At 29.1% G+C, this 19,347-nt stretch overlaps 2 protein-coding genes across 2 annotated transcripts; one reads left to right on the forward strand and one right to left on the reverse strand.

Moving 5' to 3' along the window:
* Positions 1-539: 539 nt before the first annotated feature.
* LOC114378717 (pentatricopeptide repeat-containing protein At3g24000, mitochondrial-like) lies at positions 540-2,278 on the forward strand. The gene is made up of 2 exons (XM_028337352.1): positions 540-549; positions 1,674-2,278. The coding sequence occupies exons 1-2, from the start codon at positions 540-542 to the stop codon at positions 2,162-2,164; spliced, it is 501 nt and encodes a 166-aa protein (XP_028193153.1). The 3' UTR covers positions 2,165-2,278.
* Positions 2,279-15,188: 12,910 nt separating this feature from the next.
* Positions 15,189-17,054, reverse strand: LOC114379500 (early nodulin-like protein 2). Its single transcript, XM_028338182.1, has 2 exons — positions 16,743-17,054; positions 15,189-15,676 (listed from the first exon to the last, which is right to left on the reverse strand). The coding sequence occupies exons 1-2, from the start codon at positions 16,912-16,914 to the stop codon at positions 15,312-15,314; spliced, it is 537 nt and encodes a 178-aa protein (XP_028193983.1). The 5' UTR covers positions 16,915-17,054; the 3' UTR covers positions 15,189-15,311.
* Positions 17,055-19,347: the final 2,293 nt, after the last annotated feature.

Raw genomic sequence — 19,347 nt, forward strand, 5'->3', positions numbered from 1 at the left:
AAGCAAAATTTTCCCGTAATATGATTTACTATCCCTTGATCATTTATACTATCCCAAACATCTAATTGTACTTTCCAATTGAAATGAAAAATTACTACCGAAATGGAATTGTACATCCAAAATAGTCCTAAGAAGACATGATCCCAAGCGGATACTTGGCATGACCCCCCTCTTCCAGGTCCATCACAAGGAAGGAAGAGACTCAAGAATGTGCCAGATCAAGGTATCTATGCAACAAAAACTAAAGTGGAAATTCATTTCAAATAACCGTGGATTGATCATCGAAGAGGATCAATTGACATAATATTTGTTGTAACATATGTAAAGGGAAAGCGAGAGCACATTGGAAATGTGGGCCTTTTGCTCCCAGACACCTATTTGATATGCATAGTTTTATATTCTTTAGTTTATGAATCTTTCTAGGTTTTAAATTGGTTTCAGATGAACATATTGGATTTTAACGTATCATTGATGTAGTATATATCACATGTTAATGAATTTGTAGATAAAAAACTTAGGGAATGTTGTACCTGTTGAAGATGGGGGAATGTATCCTCTCCATTGAGATTTTAGCCGGGATAGATTTATAACTATGTTGTCGTCATGGCATGCAAATGAAAGAGTACGTCAAAATGAAAATTGTGAGAAACTTAAAGGTATTATTACTTAAATACTTCTTTCGTCCTAGAGTTGTCAAAACGGGTTGACCTAATATGTAAAAAAATCACTTTGGCTTATCCCTTAAACGGGTCAGTTCAACCCAATCCACTTAATATTGATTCTAGGAAAAAGTTATCTACCGTGATTCATCATGGGTTGTGGGTTAAACGAGTTGGCCCACAAACCCACCTAAAATTTAAAAAAAAAATATTTGTTTTTATAAAAAAAAAATTCAACAAAAGAATTAATTTTTTTAGAAAAATAAATTTGAATAAATTAGAAAAATATGAGTTAAATTAAATCTTTTACTATTCACACACCACAACAAGAGATATTATCATAAGCTAAAAGCCTATAACTATAATAACAAGAATATAAAAAATAGTCTTGAACAAAACACTAAATAAAATAATGTTGAACAATATTTCAAAATACTAAAGTGTATTTTAGTTGAGTTTTATTCTATTTTTAGTTAAATGAAGAAACATTTTAAAGTCTTAAAAAATATTACAAAATACTAAAAGTGAGTCAACACAACCTACCCCAAGTTCACTCCAGATGGACTGAGTCAAGTTTTATAGTCAATTTGTAATTTTTTTCCTTTTTGGACATCGACCTTATATGAACCTCTTGTGGATGAGATTGACCCATGGGTTTGAGTCCATTTTGATAGCCCTAGATGCAACCCAATAAAACTTTGATGCAAACCAAACAAAATTATGGACTCAATCCAATAAAGACCGCTAAACCCAACCCAACAACACCCACACCTAAATAGCCAATAAACCTTTTTCCTAATTATTACTCAGCTTAATTTGCCAACAAATCCCAAATAGAACTAAGAATTTGAGGAGGGGATGATCCAATGTGAAACCTCTTTTTTTGGTTTTCAAATCATTGCTCCTATCCCCCCCCCCCCCCCACGAGCTTAACATTTCTCATGATTAATTTCATTTTAATTTATTCATTACATGTTAACTCATTTTATCAACTCTTTTTTTTTTCCATTTCAGTTAAACGACATTTTGATAGCTTTCGAACACTTTGGCAATCTCTATCTACAATTCAGTCCACTTTTTGTGATTCAGATATTTCAGCATATGTTATAGACAACAAGAACCTTCTAAGGCCGAGTCTGAACTCCAAAATTGGTCTTCACATTCTGGACCTCATTGACTGTGGTTCGTTTGAACTAGACCTAACCCTGTACAACACATTGTTAAAGAGGTGCACCCAGTTGGGGAAGCTCAAAGAAGGAAAACTAGTGCACTTCCACATGTTCAATTCCAAATTCAAAGATGACCTTGTTATTCAGAACTTTGTTCTATTCATGTACGCTAGGTGTGGAAATTTGAAAGACACACAACACGTGTTCAACGAAAAGCTGCAAAAGGACATGGTTACTTGGACCTCCATGATCAGTGGCTATGCTCAAAATGAAAGGGCCAAGGACACGCTCGTGTTGTTTCCTCGAATACTTAGTGAGGGCACAAAGCCGAACTAGTTCATATTGTCAAGCTTGGTGAAGTGTTGTGGGTATATATTAGAGATATAGATTACTAGTGTTACCAGCATTAGTTAGTTACTCTTGTAACCAATTATGTAACAACTTACTAGTATTAGTTATATAAGACTCAATGTATTCATATAAATATGAGATTTTCTCATTTGAGTATTATCCAAAATAATATTCAATTTTTTCTTTTCTCCATTTTCCGCTCTCCCACTTTTTCATTTTCTCCATTTACTCTCTTCCACTATCTACTTCACATGACCTTGAACTTTATTCTTTTGTAGGCTTTGCATTCATTGATTCATGACAGACATGAGATTTATCATGCTATCAGAGCAATATCGTTTCCTCTCCGTTCATCGTTGTTGTTGTCCTCCGTCACGAGTCATCGATTCTGACCAATACCTACCTTCGTTCAACCTTATTCATCTTCTCATATTTCCCTTTTCATTTTTCGATTACATTTTCCTAAAAATTTCTCCAAAACACAACCTAAAATTTTCCCTTTCCTTTGATTTTTGGCCATTATGAGTCACGATTTGTGAAACCACCACCACTAATCAATTCCTCTCCCTGTCCATAACAAAACCCCTAAACATTTGTCACCGCCATCGCGTCAGCGATTTCTGGCCACCGTTCTCCGCCATGTCGATGATTTCCAACCACCATTCTTCGCTGGGTCGACAATATTCAGCCACCGTGCTCTGCCGCGACAATGATTTTCAAGCGTTATTTTACGTCTACAACAAAACCCCTCTATCTTTTTGGTCTCCGCTACCATGAGGCGATTTTTGATCGTTGTGTGCCGCCTTCCTGCACCGTGAGTGACAATTTACGGCGAGGATGCATATGGAACTATTATCTCAGGCTTGATGTCGAGTTAGATGCCTTTGAGTTTGGTAGATCTTGAGGTTTTCTCTATGTCTATCATTGCCCAATTTTTGCCTACAAGGTGTTTGATTAAATGCTTCTGAAGATTTTGAAGATACTGGCTACTATTTGAAGTCTTGCACTATTTCAAAAAGGTACACACCAACCGTTTGGTGATTAATCTTTTCAATGTTTCATTGATATTTGGTATAAGGTTTTCTTGCACACAACCTGTTTGTACAAAATTAACTTTGAAGATAGATTCATTTTTCTACTATACAACTTAATGTTTAATTGATATTTGGCTTATTATTTTTTGCCTTTTAGGCTTGTTTTGATGATTTTAGCTTCTGTTATGTGTGGTGGTTAAGTACTATTCTTTTGTTTGCTTTTGTCCATGGTGGTTAAGTACTGTTTTAGCTTCTGTCATGGATGGTTAAGCTTTGATTGCTTTTATCTTGAGTGATTAAGCATTATTTAGCTTCTTCTCTTGATGATTAAGCTTTGATGATTTGAGCTTCTGCGAAGTGGTCTTGTTGTTGCCTTTTCTTGGTGGTTAAGCTTTGATTTGCTTATTTTTTGCCTTTGATGCTTGCTCTAGACTTGATTTGTTGGGGCGAATGTTGTGGAGATGTTGGAAGAAGTTTAAGGAGGTCGATGTTGGTCGAAGATTTTTAGGAGCTATACACCATGGTCGCACCTACATTTTATTTTGTTTCTAAATTTTTATTTTGGCCGATGTATATCCAGCATGTTTAGCTATATTCCAATTTTTCATACTTTATTTTCATTTCCTTTAATGTAGATGTATTATCTTCTCCAAGCTGGAAACTGTTTTCAACCCTTTCTAGCTTGCGGGAAAGTATTAGAGATATAGATTACCACTGTTACTAGCATTAGTTAGTTATAAGTTAATTATTAGTTTAGTTAGTTACTCTTGTATCCAATTATGTAACAGTTTACTAGCATTAGTTATATAAGGCTCAATGTATTCTTGTAAAGATAGATTGGTTATTTAAACATTATCCAAAATAATATTCAGTTTTTCCTTTTCTCCATTTTTCTCTCTTTCACTATCTACTTCCCATGACCTTGAACCTTATTTTTCTGCAAGCTTTGCATTCATTCATTCATGGTGGACATGAGATTTATTAGTATATGGTGAGTTCTAATGATGGAAGTAGATTCATGCTAGTTGTTGGATGTATGGATGTCACTCTAACGTGTTTGTGGGGAGTTCCCTTGTGAATATGTAAGCTAGGTGTGGCTACTTAGGGGAGGAATAGTTGGTTTTTGATAATTCATGGTGTAAGAATGAGGTTTCTTGGAATGCTTTGATAGGCGGTTATGCTAAGAAAGGGGAAGGAGAAGAGGCTTTGGCTTTGTATCTGAGGATGCAAATGGAAGCTTATAAGCCGATCCAGTTTACTTATTCAGGGATTTTGAGTTCTTATTTGAGTATGGGGTGTTTGGAGCAAGGGAAATGGCTTCTTGCACATTTGATGAAACCGGGTCAGAAGTTAGTTGTTTACGTGGGGAACACACTACTTCACATGTATGCAAAGTTGGGCAAAATTCGGGATGTAGAGAAGTTTTTTGACAAATTGGTGAAAGTTGATGTTGTTTCTTGCAATTCGATGTTGACAAGGTATGCCCAACATGGGCTTGGGAAGGAAGCTATGCAGCAATTTGAAGAAATGATAAGCTTTGGGATTGAACCCAATGATATAACAGTCCTCTTTGTTCTAAGTTCTTGTAGCCATGCTAGACTTTTGGATGAGGGTAAACATTATTTTGGATTGATGAGAAAGTACAGTATTGAACCAAAAGTGTCGCATTATGCAACAATTATTGATCTTCTTGGCTGAGCTGGTCTTCTTGATCAAGCAGAGAGTTTCATAGAAGAAATGCCAATTGAGCCCATTGTGGCTATCTAGGGTGCTTTGCTTGGTGATTCCAAGATGCATAAGAACACCAAAATGGGTGCTTATGCTGCTCAACAGGTTTTTGAGCTTAATCCTTCATGTCGAGGGACACATACATTGCTTGTCAATATGTATGCCTCAGCTGGGAGGTGGGAGGATGTTGCAAAAGTCATAAAGATAATGAAAGATAGTGGAGTGAAGAAGGAACCAACATGTAGCTAGGTTGAGATTGAAAATTCTGTCCATGTGTTTGTGGCAAACGACGCTGCTCATCCACAGAAAGAGAAGATCCATAAAATGTGGGAGAAGCTTAATCAGAAAATTAAGGAGATTGGCTATGTTCCTGACACTAGTCATGTGCTTTTGTTCGTAGACCAACAAGAGAAGGAACTAAATTTTCAATATCATACTGAGAAGTTGGCTCTTACATTGGCATTTCTAAATACTCCTCCTAGATCCACTACACGCATTATGAAGAATATTAGGGTTTCTGGTGATTGCCACTCATCAATAAATTATGTAGCATTGGTGGTGAAGAGGGAAATCATTGTAAGAGACACCAATCGGTTTCATCATTTTCGTGATGGCTTCTGCTCATGTGGGGACTATTGGTAGAGCCAATTATTAACAATATCATCTAATCATTGAGAGGTATCATGGGATAGTTTTTTTTTTCCAAATATTATCGCCCAATCGCTCTGCTTCTACTTGAGTTCGCAAAATTCCCTTCTTATTAGGTGGCGTGACAGTCTCCATTTGCTTGAAGGTTGGTCCAAAAATTCAAGTAAATGTAAGTCTTGACCGTGACTATGGTTATAATTTATTTGAAACATAAATATATGGGCTAGTGAGATGTACCTAACTTCTTTTTAGGTAGAAGGTGAGGTTGTTACATACTTGCATGTATTTATTGAGTTATTTTTGGAAATACATTTAAAATTCATACTCTACCCATTGTATACTTTCTTTTGCTCACTCGTACATAAGTCTGAAAAGTTTCCATATTTTTATTTTGATTTGAATTAATTAATATTCCTTCAATAATATTGTTCTTGACTTCTTTTTTCCAATTGTTTGTCATTACTTGTTGCCATTTGATGAAATATTAAAGATAATATATAGAAAATTTCTTGTTTAGTGTATAGGATTTTTTTTAGTTATTCGTTATGCTTTCTGTATGGCTATTACTACTAATACCAACCTACAATTTTTTTTTGAATTTTTATATCATGTCATTCTATTGTAAATGAGTAACTGCACTTTACGCTAGCCTGAAATTGTTTAACTAAAAGTTCTTCCATTTGTATTTCCTTATTTTCCTTTCTGTCTCCAACTAGATTGGCAAGTTTCCTGCTTTACTTCCATTCTGTTATCTGCTGGAGAAAAATCTATGAATATCTTGCTCCGAAGATGAAGGCTGACATAGCTTCTCAGGTTGGTCCTCTGCCACAACTTATGGTGGAGCCTACTAGTGCACGGTCTAACTACTTTATTGGAACCTATGAATATCTTGCTCCGGAGATCATCAATACCAAGATCATTTCTTATGCTAAAGCTGATTGGGCAGGGTCACCATTAGATAGGAGAATCACTTTTGGGTATTGTGTTCTTATTGGAGAGAATATGATCTCACGGAGAAGCAAGAAGCAAGGCATAGTTGTCAGATCTGGTATTGAAGTTGAATACAATGCAATGGCAATAGCCTCTTGCGAGAATACATGCATAGACAACTTCTCCAACAACTCAAATTTGGAGACACTCAAGCTACTACATGAATTATCAATAATCAAGTCACTCTCCACATAGCATGAAATCCAGTTTTTCATGAGCGAACCGTGCACATAGAGATAGATTGTCACTTTGTGAGAGAGAAGGTACTCACGAGAAATTACCATTAATTTTGTCAATTCTAAAAGGTTCCCGGATTGATCACATTTGTTACAAGCTCGAACCATATGACATATATGCTCCAACTTGAGGGGAGTGCGAGATATGTTCTTATCTTACATTTATTATTAAACAATTACATGCTATAAATAAGTAATTAATTGATTTATGTAACAATTACTGATTTTATTTATGTATTATAAATAAAAAAATCTGTGATATTAATGTTGAAGATAAATATGTATGTCTAAGATCCAATCCATCATGTTATCAATTTTAGTAAAGAATTATTCTTTATTTTATTATCATATTTATTATTTTATTAAATTTTTAATTTGGCAAGTCTTTGATTAAAATTAAAAGTTTGTTATCACGATACTGATTATGATAATGAGAAACAAGTCTTTTATAAGTTTAATATAAATTGTTCTTGATCGTTGGATGATTGTAAATAGGACATCAATAATCCGGATAGATCAATATATATGTAATGGTCTTTATTGGATAAAGACTAATAGATTTCATTTATTAAATTGCACATATAGATGATGTATATGCAGATGTTATCATTGAACTGATTTAATTGAGAATTCATACTAATTAATATTACGTGGATATGTCAATAGGAAGTTTTCAAGAAGAAATATAATAGCTTCCTTATATTTTAATTTCGGACACCTAATATCTTAGGGCACTAGATGAATGAATATTGGATATGATTAAATACTTGTAGAATTAATGATTAATCAAGAAAAAATTCATCAACTCTTGGTAATGAGTTTTAACTCTATGATAAATTTACTACCGATTTAGTATTGAACTTACATAATAACACACAAACGAGTGTTCTAATCTTTGTAAAAGAAAATAATTTATTTGATAATTAAATTAGAGAATTTAATATAATCAAATAAATATTTTAGTGGAATATTATTATATTTTTTGCTAGCACAAAAAATATAATTAATATAAAAGGGGGGTATTATTTTATAATTGTGGAAGTTATCCATAAAATAAGAATACTATTCTATTGCTACATATCATGAATGAGATTAATTATCGTAATTAGTCATGTGATTAATTATGAATTATCTTTGTCTTATATCAAGAACCTTCTTAAAATAAAATATATGAAATAATGTTTATTTTTATAATGATAAAAAGATATAAAGTTATTTTAAATCTCTTTTTTTTTCTTTGAAAAATGTCCAAATTCATATGGATAGAAGCATATATCTAAGGCAAAATGCATTAGACACAAACTAGCAAAGTTCAAGTCTAGTTTTAGACCTCAAAAGGAGAAAGAGAAATTGTTCTTTAGAGTTTCATTCATCAAAGAGTTGATAACATGGATTGGTCTCGATGTGGATACATGTAGTATCTTCACACTATTAAAGAAAAAAAAATTACTTCAAGAATGCACATCCGGATACACAAATCTATTTTTCTCTATTTATTATTGTTGTATGTTTTGAAAGCAAAATATATCCTAATTTTTCCGCTACAAGTGTTAAGAACACTTCTATGTAATCATCCGTTAACACACAACATACACACTAAACATTGTCTTATAAAAGTCATGGTAGGTTGGGAGTGAGGGACCTAAAATTATTTAATGAAGTCCTTTTAGCCAAATGGAGATGAAATTTATTTCATCAAGAAAACACTTTGTGGGAGTGAGGTTTTGGAAGCAAAATATGGTGGTTGGAGAGGTTTGTTGAGGGATGAGGGTAATGGTGGGGAGTCAATTTGGAGGTGAAAGATACTCTAAAAAACAAGAATGCAATGGGAGAAGAGACTAAAGAACTTTGTAGGATGTGGTGGATGCGGTGAACAGTGTCGTGGCAATGGTAAGGCCAATTAGGCCATTGCCTTAGGCCTCCCACCAAGATCTTAATTTTATATGTATTTATAAAAAATTAATTTAAATTTAAATTATTAGGTAATATATTTTTTTATTATTTATTATTATTCTGTTAGTAAAATTATAAAATTTTAATATATGTACACAAATAGATATATTATAAATCACTTGAGAAGTTTATAATTCATTTGAAAATTATAGAAAAATTAGTTTCCATTTACTTTAAATTAAAAAAAAATCATATTCTGATATTGTTAGTTTAATACTTTAAATTAAAACAAACATGAAATTAATTCTATTGAAGAATCTTTTCGTATTGAGTATTTTTTATACATATTAGATCAATTAATTAATTCTATTGAATTAATCAATCTCCATTGAATTAATCAATTAATTGAGTATTACAATGGAGACTAATTTTGGAGAATTAATCAATTAATTGACTATTACAAAAGATCAATCAATTAATTCTATTGAATTAATCAATCTCTGATATTACAAACATGAAGAATCTTTTCGTATTGAGTATTTTTTATACATATTAGATCAATCAATTAATTCTATTGAGACACGATTTGAACAATTTTTATAATATGAGACTATTTTTGGTTTTTTATTTGATTCCAAAAAAATTAAAGCTTTAGATGAGGATGAATTGAAAAAATATTGTATTAATCTTGAAATGTTTTTAAGGTTTAATGAATACTCTGATATTGATGGTCTTGATTTATTTTCAGAATTAAAAGTACTAAAAGAAGTTTTAAGAGAAAAAATTAGCACACCAATAGAAGTATTGAGTTATATTAACACTTTAGATTCTTTTCCAAATGTTTACATTGCATCTAGAATTTTATTGACAATCCCTGTAACAGTTGCTACTATTGAAAGAAGTTTTTCAAAATTAAAATTACTTAAATCATATCTAAAATCAACAATGTTACAAGATAGATTGAATGAGTTAGTTATTTTATTTATTGAAAGTGAAGTGTTAAAATTGTTTGATTATAAAACTCTGATAAATGATTTTGCAGCTAAAATAGCTAGAAAATTAATATAAAAACTGATATTTTATATAATATACTAAGTCTCTTTAAAATTCTTGTAAAAAAAAAGACCTCTTTAATATTTTTGTCTTAAGCCCCAAAATGTCTGAATAGGGTCTTGGTGGTGAAAGTGTGATTGAGTATAATGGTGAGGAAGATTTGGAGGCGACAAAGACAAATCATGGTGTGTTGGAAGATAGGTATGGGATTTGAGCATGACACTGATGAGAAAGATTGAAACCCATGAACTAATGTAAAACTAGAAAAACCAATATTTATAATTTTTTTTAGTCTTTTAAATTCAAAAAATATTCTTTAGTCCACAAGAGTTTGAAAAAGTAGAAAATGTAAATTTTTATATAAGAAAAAAAACTAAAAACAACATTTTTCAAATTGATTTTATCTATCACAATTCACAAATAAGAAATTGGCTTTTGGCATATGATAAATAACAGTTTTCTAAAGTCATCAACAAGTAAGGCCAAGTAATGTTGATCAAATTTGATTGAATTTGACTCAAGTCCATCTCATAATAATTATCATGTAAGAAGAAAAAAAAATAAGTCTCAAAATAATTGTCATTATCTTTTCAATGTAACTGATATTTTTTTTACTTATATCTCTTATAATATCAATAATAAACAACAAAGTTTATAAATAAATTAATGATGATAAGATTAATTTAATAAAATTATCCAAGTCTTTCATTTATTTATTAAATTTTTCTTGATTTGTGTAGAAAAACTTGGGATATTATGAGAGTGAGAGTAATATGTTTCATCTATGGTTTGAACACATTTCCTCGTGCATTAGTATTCTATATATACATTATAGGATGACTTAGGATGTTGTCAAGCACATTACTTGATTTCTTTTCCTTTAGTCTGTGAACCTTCTTCATATAGGTAAATCTTCTTCTTTTTTTTTTCTGGAATTGTACGATGATAATAAAATATCTAGAGGATTAAAATTATAATTATTTTAATAAACTAAATTTCTAAAGTATTAATAATTAGGGATGGGTATATGATTCCAAATCCACAAATCGGTCCATTATGCCTGGGGACTTTGCCAATAAAGAGTTTTTTTTTTAAAAAAATTATATAGTTATATCGAGATTTTGAGTTCGACTTGTTAAATCTGTATGGATTTTATCTATGAACTTGTGAATTAACCGTTTAACTCGTCTTAGTCTAATATGTAAGTATTATTAATTTTTTATATTAATATTTTGATTTTTAATTTAGGTTATTATTATTAATTTGATATGTTTAAAATGTGAGTATATTTTAGTGTGATAGATTTTAGTTTAAAAAATAATGTCAATTTTTTCTTCTTCTAATTTTATATATTTTTTTACTTTTTAAAAATATTTATTTATAAAAAATAACTTTTAAATTACTATTTTGACCCGCAGACAGCTTCATTAGTTTATTTGTGGGCTTTTTGTGGACTAGATATGGACATTAAAAAAATCATTTATTTTACTTATCAAACTTATTTTACTCATCTAAAACGTGAGCTTCACATATTAAACCTTAAATGGGTTCAATCGATCCTTATCCTCAGTTCCAGTAAGAATTCAGAATATCAAATTAAAGTGTAAGAATTCAGAATATCAAATTAAAGTGTTATCTCAAATTAAAATTATCTTAGCATCTTATTCGAGGTATAATATGCCATCACCTTTTCATATCAGACCTCATATCCCTCACTTACCATTTTGGTCTAACTAGTTTATTATAAACAAGTTCAGTTTATAGATTTAACGTGTTTAGCTTACAACAAATTTTTGTTTGGGAATCTTTGCCTTGAAAAGTATTCTAAACTGCAAGCATATCCAACCAAGTCTGTAGAAATGGAAATTTGATTTAATATGCATTTCAATATTACCTCTTCGTATATATATAGGAAGAGACAGTATATAAAAGGCAAGAAATGGCGCTCAATGACAATGGAGAAAGAATTTATGACCGAAAATATATTTTAAAAATAAAATAACTTAATAAAATGTATTTCTTGAAAAATAAATACACAAATATGTTAACAAATGATTCCCTAGTAACAAAATTATTCTTTAATAGAAATTATTATATTTTTATAGAAAATATAAAAAAAATGAAAAATAGTGATTTATTTTCATTTATTAAAAGAAAAAAAATTGTGTATTTTTAAATAAATAAAAAAAGAGAAAATGTAATATTTAAATCCATAAAGATAAAGTATAGTCATATAATTATTTTCAACATTTAAAAAAAAGAGTAAATTGTAGTAATTGTTTGCATTTGTCAAAAGAGAAGGAGATGTATACACCTTAACACAAGAGGACGGTGCAATACACTAATACTTACATCCGTCATAAGAATGTTATCGTAAAAGTTATTTTGTTAATAATAATTTGTAATAAATCATTTAAAAAAATTGTAACAAAAGTTAATGAAATTTTAACAAAAAAATTATATATTAAATAGTGTCATATATTCAAATTTGTCATAAAAAATATATATTTGAAATAAATGAGAGAGATAACATAAGTGCAGCAGATAGGTTGCTAGGGTGGGGAAGGCATGCTCATGTCCAGGAGCAATCCTGGAAGTCTCCGCCGGATGGGATTCAAGAGGGTCTTGTATTGGACTCTTCTACTCTTCCTTTGGGTGAGTTTGGTTGTTTAGAAAGAAATGAAAGAAAAGAAAAAAGAATAAAAAAACATTTGAATTTAAGTAGAGATATAAAAATATGAAATTCACATTGATTTTTTTTTCCATTTTTTATCTTTTTTTCTCTAACCAAACAAAAGGTAACTTTTTATTTGTTCTTTTTCATACTTTGCCATAATAATACTCGTATCTCTCACAAGAAGGGAGTATAATTTACCGAAATTATTTAAACCATAATTTGAACTCTAATGTATACTAACCATTTAACCTACAGGTAAATTTACCCACGCATTTTATTCATTTTAAAAGAACATTTTTGCTGTTTTCGATTTTTACCTAACTCCCTTGCCCAATGACACTTTTTAAACATATAGTTACTAAATCATTAAATAATACCCAAAATGTTAAAATAAATTTGAAAAATCTAAAAGAAAAGGTGGAACAAGTTGAAAAAGAAAAACAACATGACAATGTGGGAACCGAAATTGTTATTTTAGTACCTGTTTGTCTTGATCCGTAAGTAAGTGATGCAAATAATCAATTCTAACAGTTTTTTTGGAAATTCTAATAGAATTTATTTGGTTTAATAATATTTTTTATTTTTAAAATCAATTCTATAATGAATAGAATCGGTTACCAAAGAATTAAAAATTTATAACTTTTTATACGAGAAATAATTAATTTAGTACCACCAATCGCGTGAATAAATTAGTGTGGATTGTTCTCGCTTAAACATAGGTCTCAAATTCAAGTATAATTATATTAAATATTCGACTAAAAAATTTATTATCCATAACAGTCCTCCTCAACTTGAAAATAAAATTACATCGCAACTCACAAGAAAGATATTTATAAGTTAGATAAAAAAGAATTAATTTAGTGAGATTCAAATAATATTATTTTTTATTTTAACAGTATTTTGTTTATCAATCAAACAAAATATTTTAATATAAAATATTTTTAAAATAAACTTTATTAACCTTTTTTCTTCTAAAAAGTAGTTTTATTAGAATTTATACTGAACATATCCTTAATAAGTTATTTAAAATGTTCTGCCCAATCTGATGTTATTCGTATATGAAAAATCCACTTTATATATCCTGGGCCGGCTTTGTAAATTAGGTTGGTCCACTTATTTGTTCAATTTTCTCCTTTTGATAACAATTGACTTCACCAAAAAAACATTTTACTCATATAATAGTATGCCTTTTTTATTTTTTACAGAACATATAATATGTCTTTAGTTTGTATTCTTTTATAATTAAAAAAAATTACTCATATAATCTTGGGTTAGTCAAGTTTTTTTAAAAAAGATTAATTATTAATAAAGATAATAAATATTTAATATGCATCAAAGAATTTGACTGATCTCCATTAATGAAATTTCTCCTTTGTATCACTTTTTTTTTCATACTTTAACACTGCTCGTGAGAATAAACTTTTTTCCATTCTTTTATCGTCATTTACTAAAAACAAAAGAAGAAGAAAATTACTTTCATATTACTTACGAATTTTAAAACACTGCTCGTGAGAATAAACTTCTTTATTAATGACTTTGATAAGGTGAGAATGGAGAAAGATGAAGTAATTCACTAGAATCTGCTGGGCAGAGAACTTAAATAAGTAATTTCCATCAAATTTTAGGTTCAAATTCTATTATTGTACTCCCAGTGCTTTTTTATAACCAAGGAAATCTATTACACCATTTTAATTTTCAGTGACATTGTGAGTAGTTTTCCTATTATGCACTTCTCATTTCGCTTCTCCCACTGCACGTTTCTATGAAGCTAGTACTAGTGTTATTCTAATCAATTTCTCTATCTCTACAACGTGTTTAATGCTTGTGGGAAGCACTAGTTCACCATTGGTTCACAACAAGTATTATCATAAATATAAAAAAAATTGGTTGGGAATAAAATTATCAAACTCGAGAGTTTAGGCATACTTATCAGAGTTACATAGACTCAACTCATAGACTCCTAAGATTCTATTTTATATAAAAATAATAACAAAATATTTATAAATAACATACTAATTAAAAATTTTAACAATATAATAAAGGAAAACAGTAAATCATAAAGTTTAGAATATTTAAATAACTAAGTCTAGTAATAATACATTACTACTAAATAATAATTTGTAGATGTTATAATAGTGGTAAATCATTCTCATCGAGAATTTGATATTATTAGAGAACAATAATTTGATATCATTAAAGGTAAAAATTTTGTATTTGAGAATAACGCGTTAAATGAAGGTATATTAAATATTAAACAAACAGAAAATAATAAAAAAATGACTTACATTTTAGTCTAATTTTTTTAATTTTCTAGCTCGTTGATTCGATAGTAAAAACGTTAATTTACTCAAGAGTCAACGAGCAGATGAGAGTGTAGAAACTTTTGTCAAGTAAAAATATCCAGTAAAGTTTTAATCAATAGATGATCAATTTATCTTTGACCTTTTAAATTGTTTATTATTTAATTTTATAAAAAAAATATGTTAAAATAATTAATGGAAATAAGGGTATAATTGAAAAAAAAATTAATGTTCTCTTGAACTTTAAAAATGACAGAAAAATAAAAATAACTTTCTGTTAAATTTAACCGTTAAAAAAAGAACGGAAGGAAGGAGTACATTGTAAAAAAATTGAAGATGTAAACAAAAACACATAGTTAATTACAATAAAATAATGTAAAACTTGTGAGTTATGCATCACCAATCATTCCACCACAACATTAAAAAAAAAAAAAAGTTCAATCCAAAAAATCCTACAAAAAGAACAAAGTTCAAATCAAACACCCATACAAAGTACAAATCATGGGGAAACAATAATTATTTTTTGTCATCAATTCAAAACCACAAGTCTCATCCATATGCCTCACCAACAAACTAAACCAACCCAACAAAGCCAGTGAACATCAAAACAATCCCCACACTCACACCAACCCTCCCTGAACCCGAATTGTCCGTCGGCGTCGGTGCCAGAGAAGTCAAACTGGTTGCCGGAATCTTCTGTGGTGGCGGCGCAGCCCTAGGAATTGGTTGCCTCGCAGCCATGACAAGAACAATGAGCTTTTGACCGTTTTTGCAGTTGCCAAGGTTGCCACTTATGAAGTAAAAAAGGCCAGAGTTGGAAAGTTGGAAAGTTGAATCACCACCGTCCATCTTTTGTATGGGGTTGTTGATGTTGCATGAATCGAAGTCCTCCTTCTTCACCACCACAACCGAATCACTCCCTTTATTGTACTTGAAATCTGCATGCATGCAACCCCAAAATAAAAAATAATAAGAATTAATTAATATTCTATTAACCATTTATAGATTAATTTTACTATTTTTATGTTAAACAAAATTAATACCAATTTTTTGAGAAAAAATAATACATAAGTTACATTTATCTTTGCTAATCTTTTTTAACCAAAATGATTTATAGACACCCAAGTGTCAATTTACACCGAGAGAAAAAATAAATGAAAAATAACTGTGAATGTACTAGATGTTATGATATATATAACAAAAAAATAGGAATAAAACAAATTGAAGAGTATCAATTTCTGAATATCCATGTGGGTTATGAAACTGAATAATTTAGAACCAGATTTGGTATAGTATTTTTTTTGCAGGCAATAACGCAGACAGCGTAATAGTTGGATGAAAATTAAATGAGTCAAATTTAAATGCGTTTTAAATTTGATTGGGTCTAAACATTTTTTAAATTCAATTTTTAGTCTAAAAGTAGAGTTTTTTTTTAACTTTTTCGAAATTTGATTTTTAATTCTTAAATAAAAGTTTGACTCTTAACTTTTTTCATTAAGATTTTTAATCCTTTTTAACTTTTGAATTTCAGTTGTAAAATTTTTGTTTAAAGATTAAAAATCAAACTTAAAAAAATTAGAAACTAAAAACTCTTATTAGTTAACCTATCAAAGATAAAATGAGTCATCTGCTCTTCATTTAACGGTTCCAATTGCGTAAACGTTTGAAAAGAAAAATCACATGAAATTCTGATCATACAATTTTTTTTCTTTGAAATAAAAAAGTATCTATCCGGTTTTCTTTTCATCAAAAAGTGTGAGAAGTGGAAAAAAAAAAAAAAAAGAGCTCATGAAATACTTTTGAATTATTTTTGTCCAAAAATAAGAGAAAGAAAACACTTTATTTTCATGTGAGAATCAAACTCAAATACAAACAGTTTATAATAATCCACGTAAACCGATAAACTCATGCATATTACTCAAACGAGTTAGATCCCATGGTAAAATAAAAAGAAAGAAAAACACTTTGATGTATGAAGTAAGAAGAAAGGTATATTGGACTCACGGAGAGTGTCATTGACTTGAAATCTGTTTCTTTGAGCCCAGTGATCGTAGTCTTCAGTAGGCTTCAGCACCCACCCATCTTTGCCACCAACATCGAATTGCCTTGCCACAACTTGAACAAACATGATCGGAGTCATCAAAATCAAGAGCCCCAGAAACCTATGGAATGCCATTTGAGAATTAAAACTGAGCTTGCTAGATTGGTGGTATAGAAAAGGAGAGTTAGAGAGGTGATGAAATGTGTGAAGGGAGATAGGGTATTATATATAGTGGGGGTTGAGAAGAGGTAACCGTTGGGGATTAGAGCATGGAAAATGCTTTGATGGGGTAATGTATTTGCTGGCATTATATAGGAATCAGGAGTCTCATAAAAAGTAGTGGGGGCGTTTCTAGAGTTTGTTTCTGTGCTTAATTTTTTAGCAATACTACGGCTACACTTGGCGACATGCAGTAGACTCAACGGTAATATACACTTCCTTCAGTTCATACTATAGTATTTTTTTGGTTTATTTTAAGGGATAATATATGATAAATTTACACCTCATCTTAGAGTGTATGGGATGAAAGAAAGAAGATCAACAAGTTGTAGCCTATGGGTGGGTGTGTGATACTGAAATTCGATGGAGATAATTATTAATAAATTTATGAATATTTTAAATTAATATCATGATCATAATAATAATAATGAATATATGTATACATATAATAAAAAATAATAGAAAAGAAAAAAATATATACGTATTTAATTTATATTTAATTATTTGACCTTTGGACATCCTTGTAAGGTCTTAGACTCAACGGTAATGCACACTTCCTTCAGTTTATATTTTATTTTCGGTTTATTTTAGGGAATAATGATGATAAATATACACCTCATCTTAGAGTGTATGGAATGACTGTACCAAAGAAATTGGCCTGTACCAAAAAAGAGTGTGTTGGATGAAGAGAGAGAGAATAAGAAAATTAATATAATAAAAAATAAGGGAAAAAATATAGTAGAAAAAGAGAAAATAAATATAAGTATTTATATATTTATTTGACCTATGGACATCCTTGTGAGGTACTAGGTGTTAGACACATTTAGGAAAGTGTAAGATTGCAAGAGAAAAAATGAAAGCGATAGATTATATATATATATTCTCGGACCAAAGCTAGCTAATCAAACTGGATATATATATATAAGTCTTATAAATTAGACTTTAGGGTGTGTTTGAGTAAATAATTAAATTAATTAGTTACTTTATTTATTAAATAACTGTTTCTTAATTATGCATATATTAATTTTATATATACATTGTTTTATAATTGAAAATAAAATAAGGATAAAGTAATTTTTTATATATAAGTTGTAAGTTATTTTTATGAATTATTGTAGAAATTTTATTAGAATATATAAGTTAAAACAGTTTATAGATATATTATAAATTACTTTTGTAAAGTTTCTCAAACATTTATATAAATTTTATTTTATAAGGTATATATGACTAAATAAGCTGTGAACTAGTTCTTTGTAATTCAATGTTACTTCTATCTCAAAAAAAAAAAAAATCAATCTTACCTTCAGATAAATACTTTTATTTCGCAATTATATATTATGTGACAAAATTAGCTGTAAACAAGCTCTTTGAATTCAGTTGCTCCTTTTCCGAGTCATGTTTTTGGCCATTCCAACCTGATCAATTACTGCACATATAACATTTAAATTTTATCTATGTTAAAACTTCCTTATCAGCGCTTAATTAATTTTGACTTGAAACATTTTTGCTTGTTTTGATGTAATCTAGAAAGAAAAATAATAAATAATACTAATTTTAAAATTTTAATTAAAAACTAAGAAACACTACTACAAATTTGCTAGTTTGCTGCAGATTTTGTTGCGAAAATAAATCTGCAGGTATTTGTTGCAATTTTTTATGAAAAAAAAAATCGCATATATTTAGTGCGGATTTATTTGTTAAAACAAATCCGCAAGTATGATGCCAAATAAACAATCATAAATTTCTTGCAGATTTTTCCAACAATTTTATTCCGCCGGAATTATTATTTTACTAAAGATTTAAAATAATTAAAAAAAATGCTAAAAAAATTTTATTTTATTAAGTATTATGATGATTTAAAATAATTAAAAATATTGTGATTTTTTATTTATTTCTTTTTATGTATTTCTCATTATTTTAATTAAAAATATTATTTTTTTAATTTATATACATAAAAAATATAAAAAAATTATTATTTTAATTTTAATTATAATACAATTAAAATTATATTTTGTTTGGAGATAAAAATAAGTAAAAAGTATTAATATGTAGGATCAATTGTAGAGCCACAATTTTGTTAAGCACTCATTTTAAAAATCTTAGCATTTAAGTGAATTTTTATTTAGAGTACTTAAATCTATATGATATTATAAGTCTCAGAAAATTATTATAAACAACTCACTTAAATCTATGTGTTTGAATTTGAATCAATTGCAACTAAATATAAAATATCTTTAAGATAATTGATTTTGGTTTGATTTTCTTTAAAATCTTATAAGCTATAATTATATTATTATCTTCAAATTTAAATAAAAGAAAATATTACTCCTTTTTATATATTTTTTTATT

Source organism: Glycine soja, chromosome 12, assembly GCF_004193775.1.
Source record: "Glycine soja cultivar W05 chromosome 12, ASM419377v2, whole genome shotgun sequence".
Taxonomy (NCBI): Eukaryota; Viridiplantae; Streptophyta; class Magnoliopsida; order Fabales; family Fabaceae; genus Glycine; species Glycine soja.

What these genes read in the sequence shown, in the direction of transcription:
- LOC114379500 (XM_028338182.1), bottom strand. Translation starts at nt 16,914, where the DNA reads ATGGCATTCCATAGGTTTCTGGGGCTCTTGATTTTGATGACTCCGATC. An exon ending in TCAAGTCAATGACACTCTCC is followed by an intron (nt 15,677 to 16,742) that starts GTGAGTCCAATA and finishes GCATGCATGCAG; the next exon opens with ATTTCAAGTACAATAAAGGG.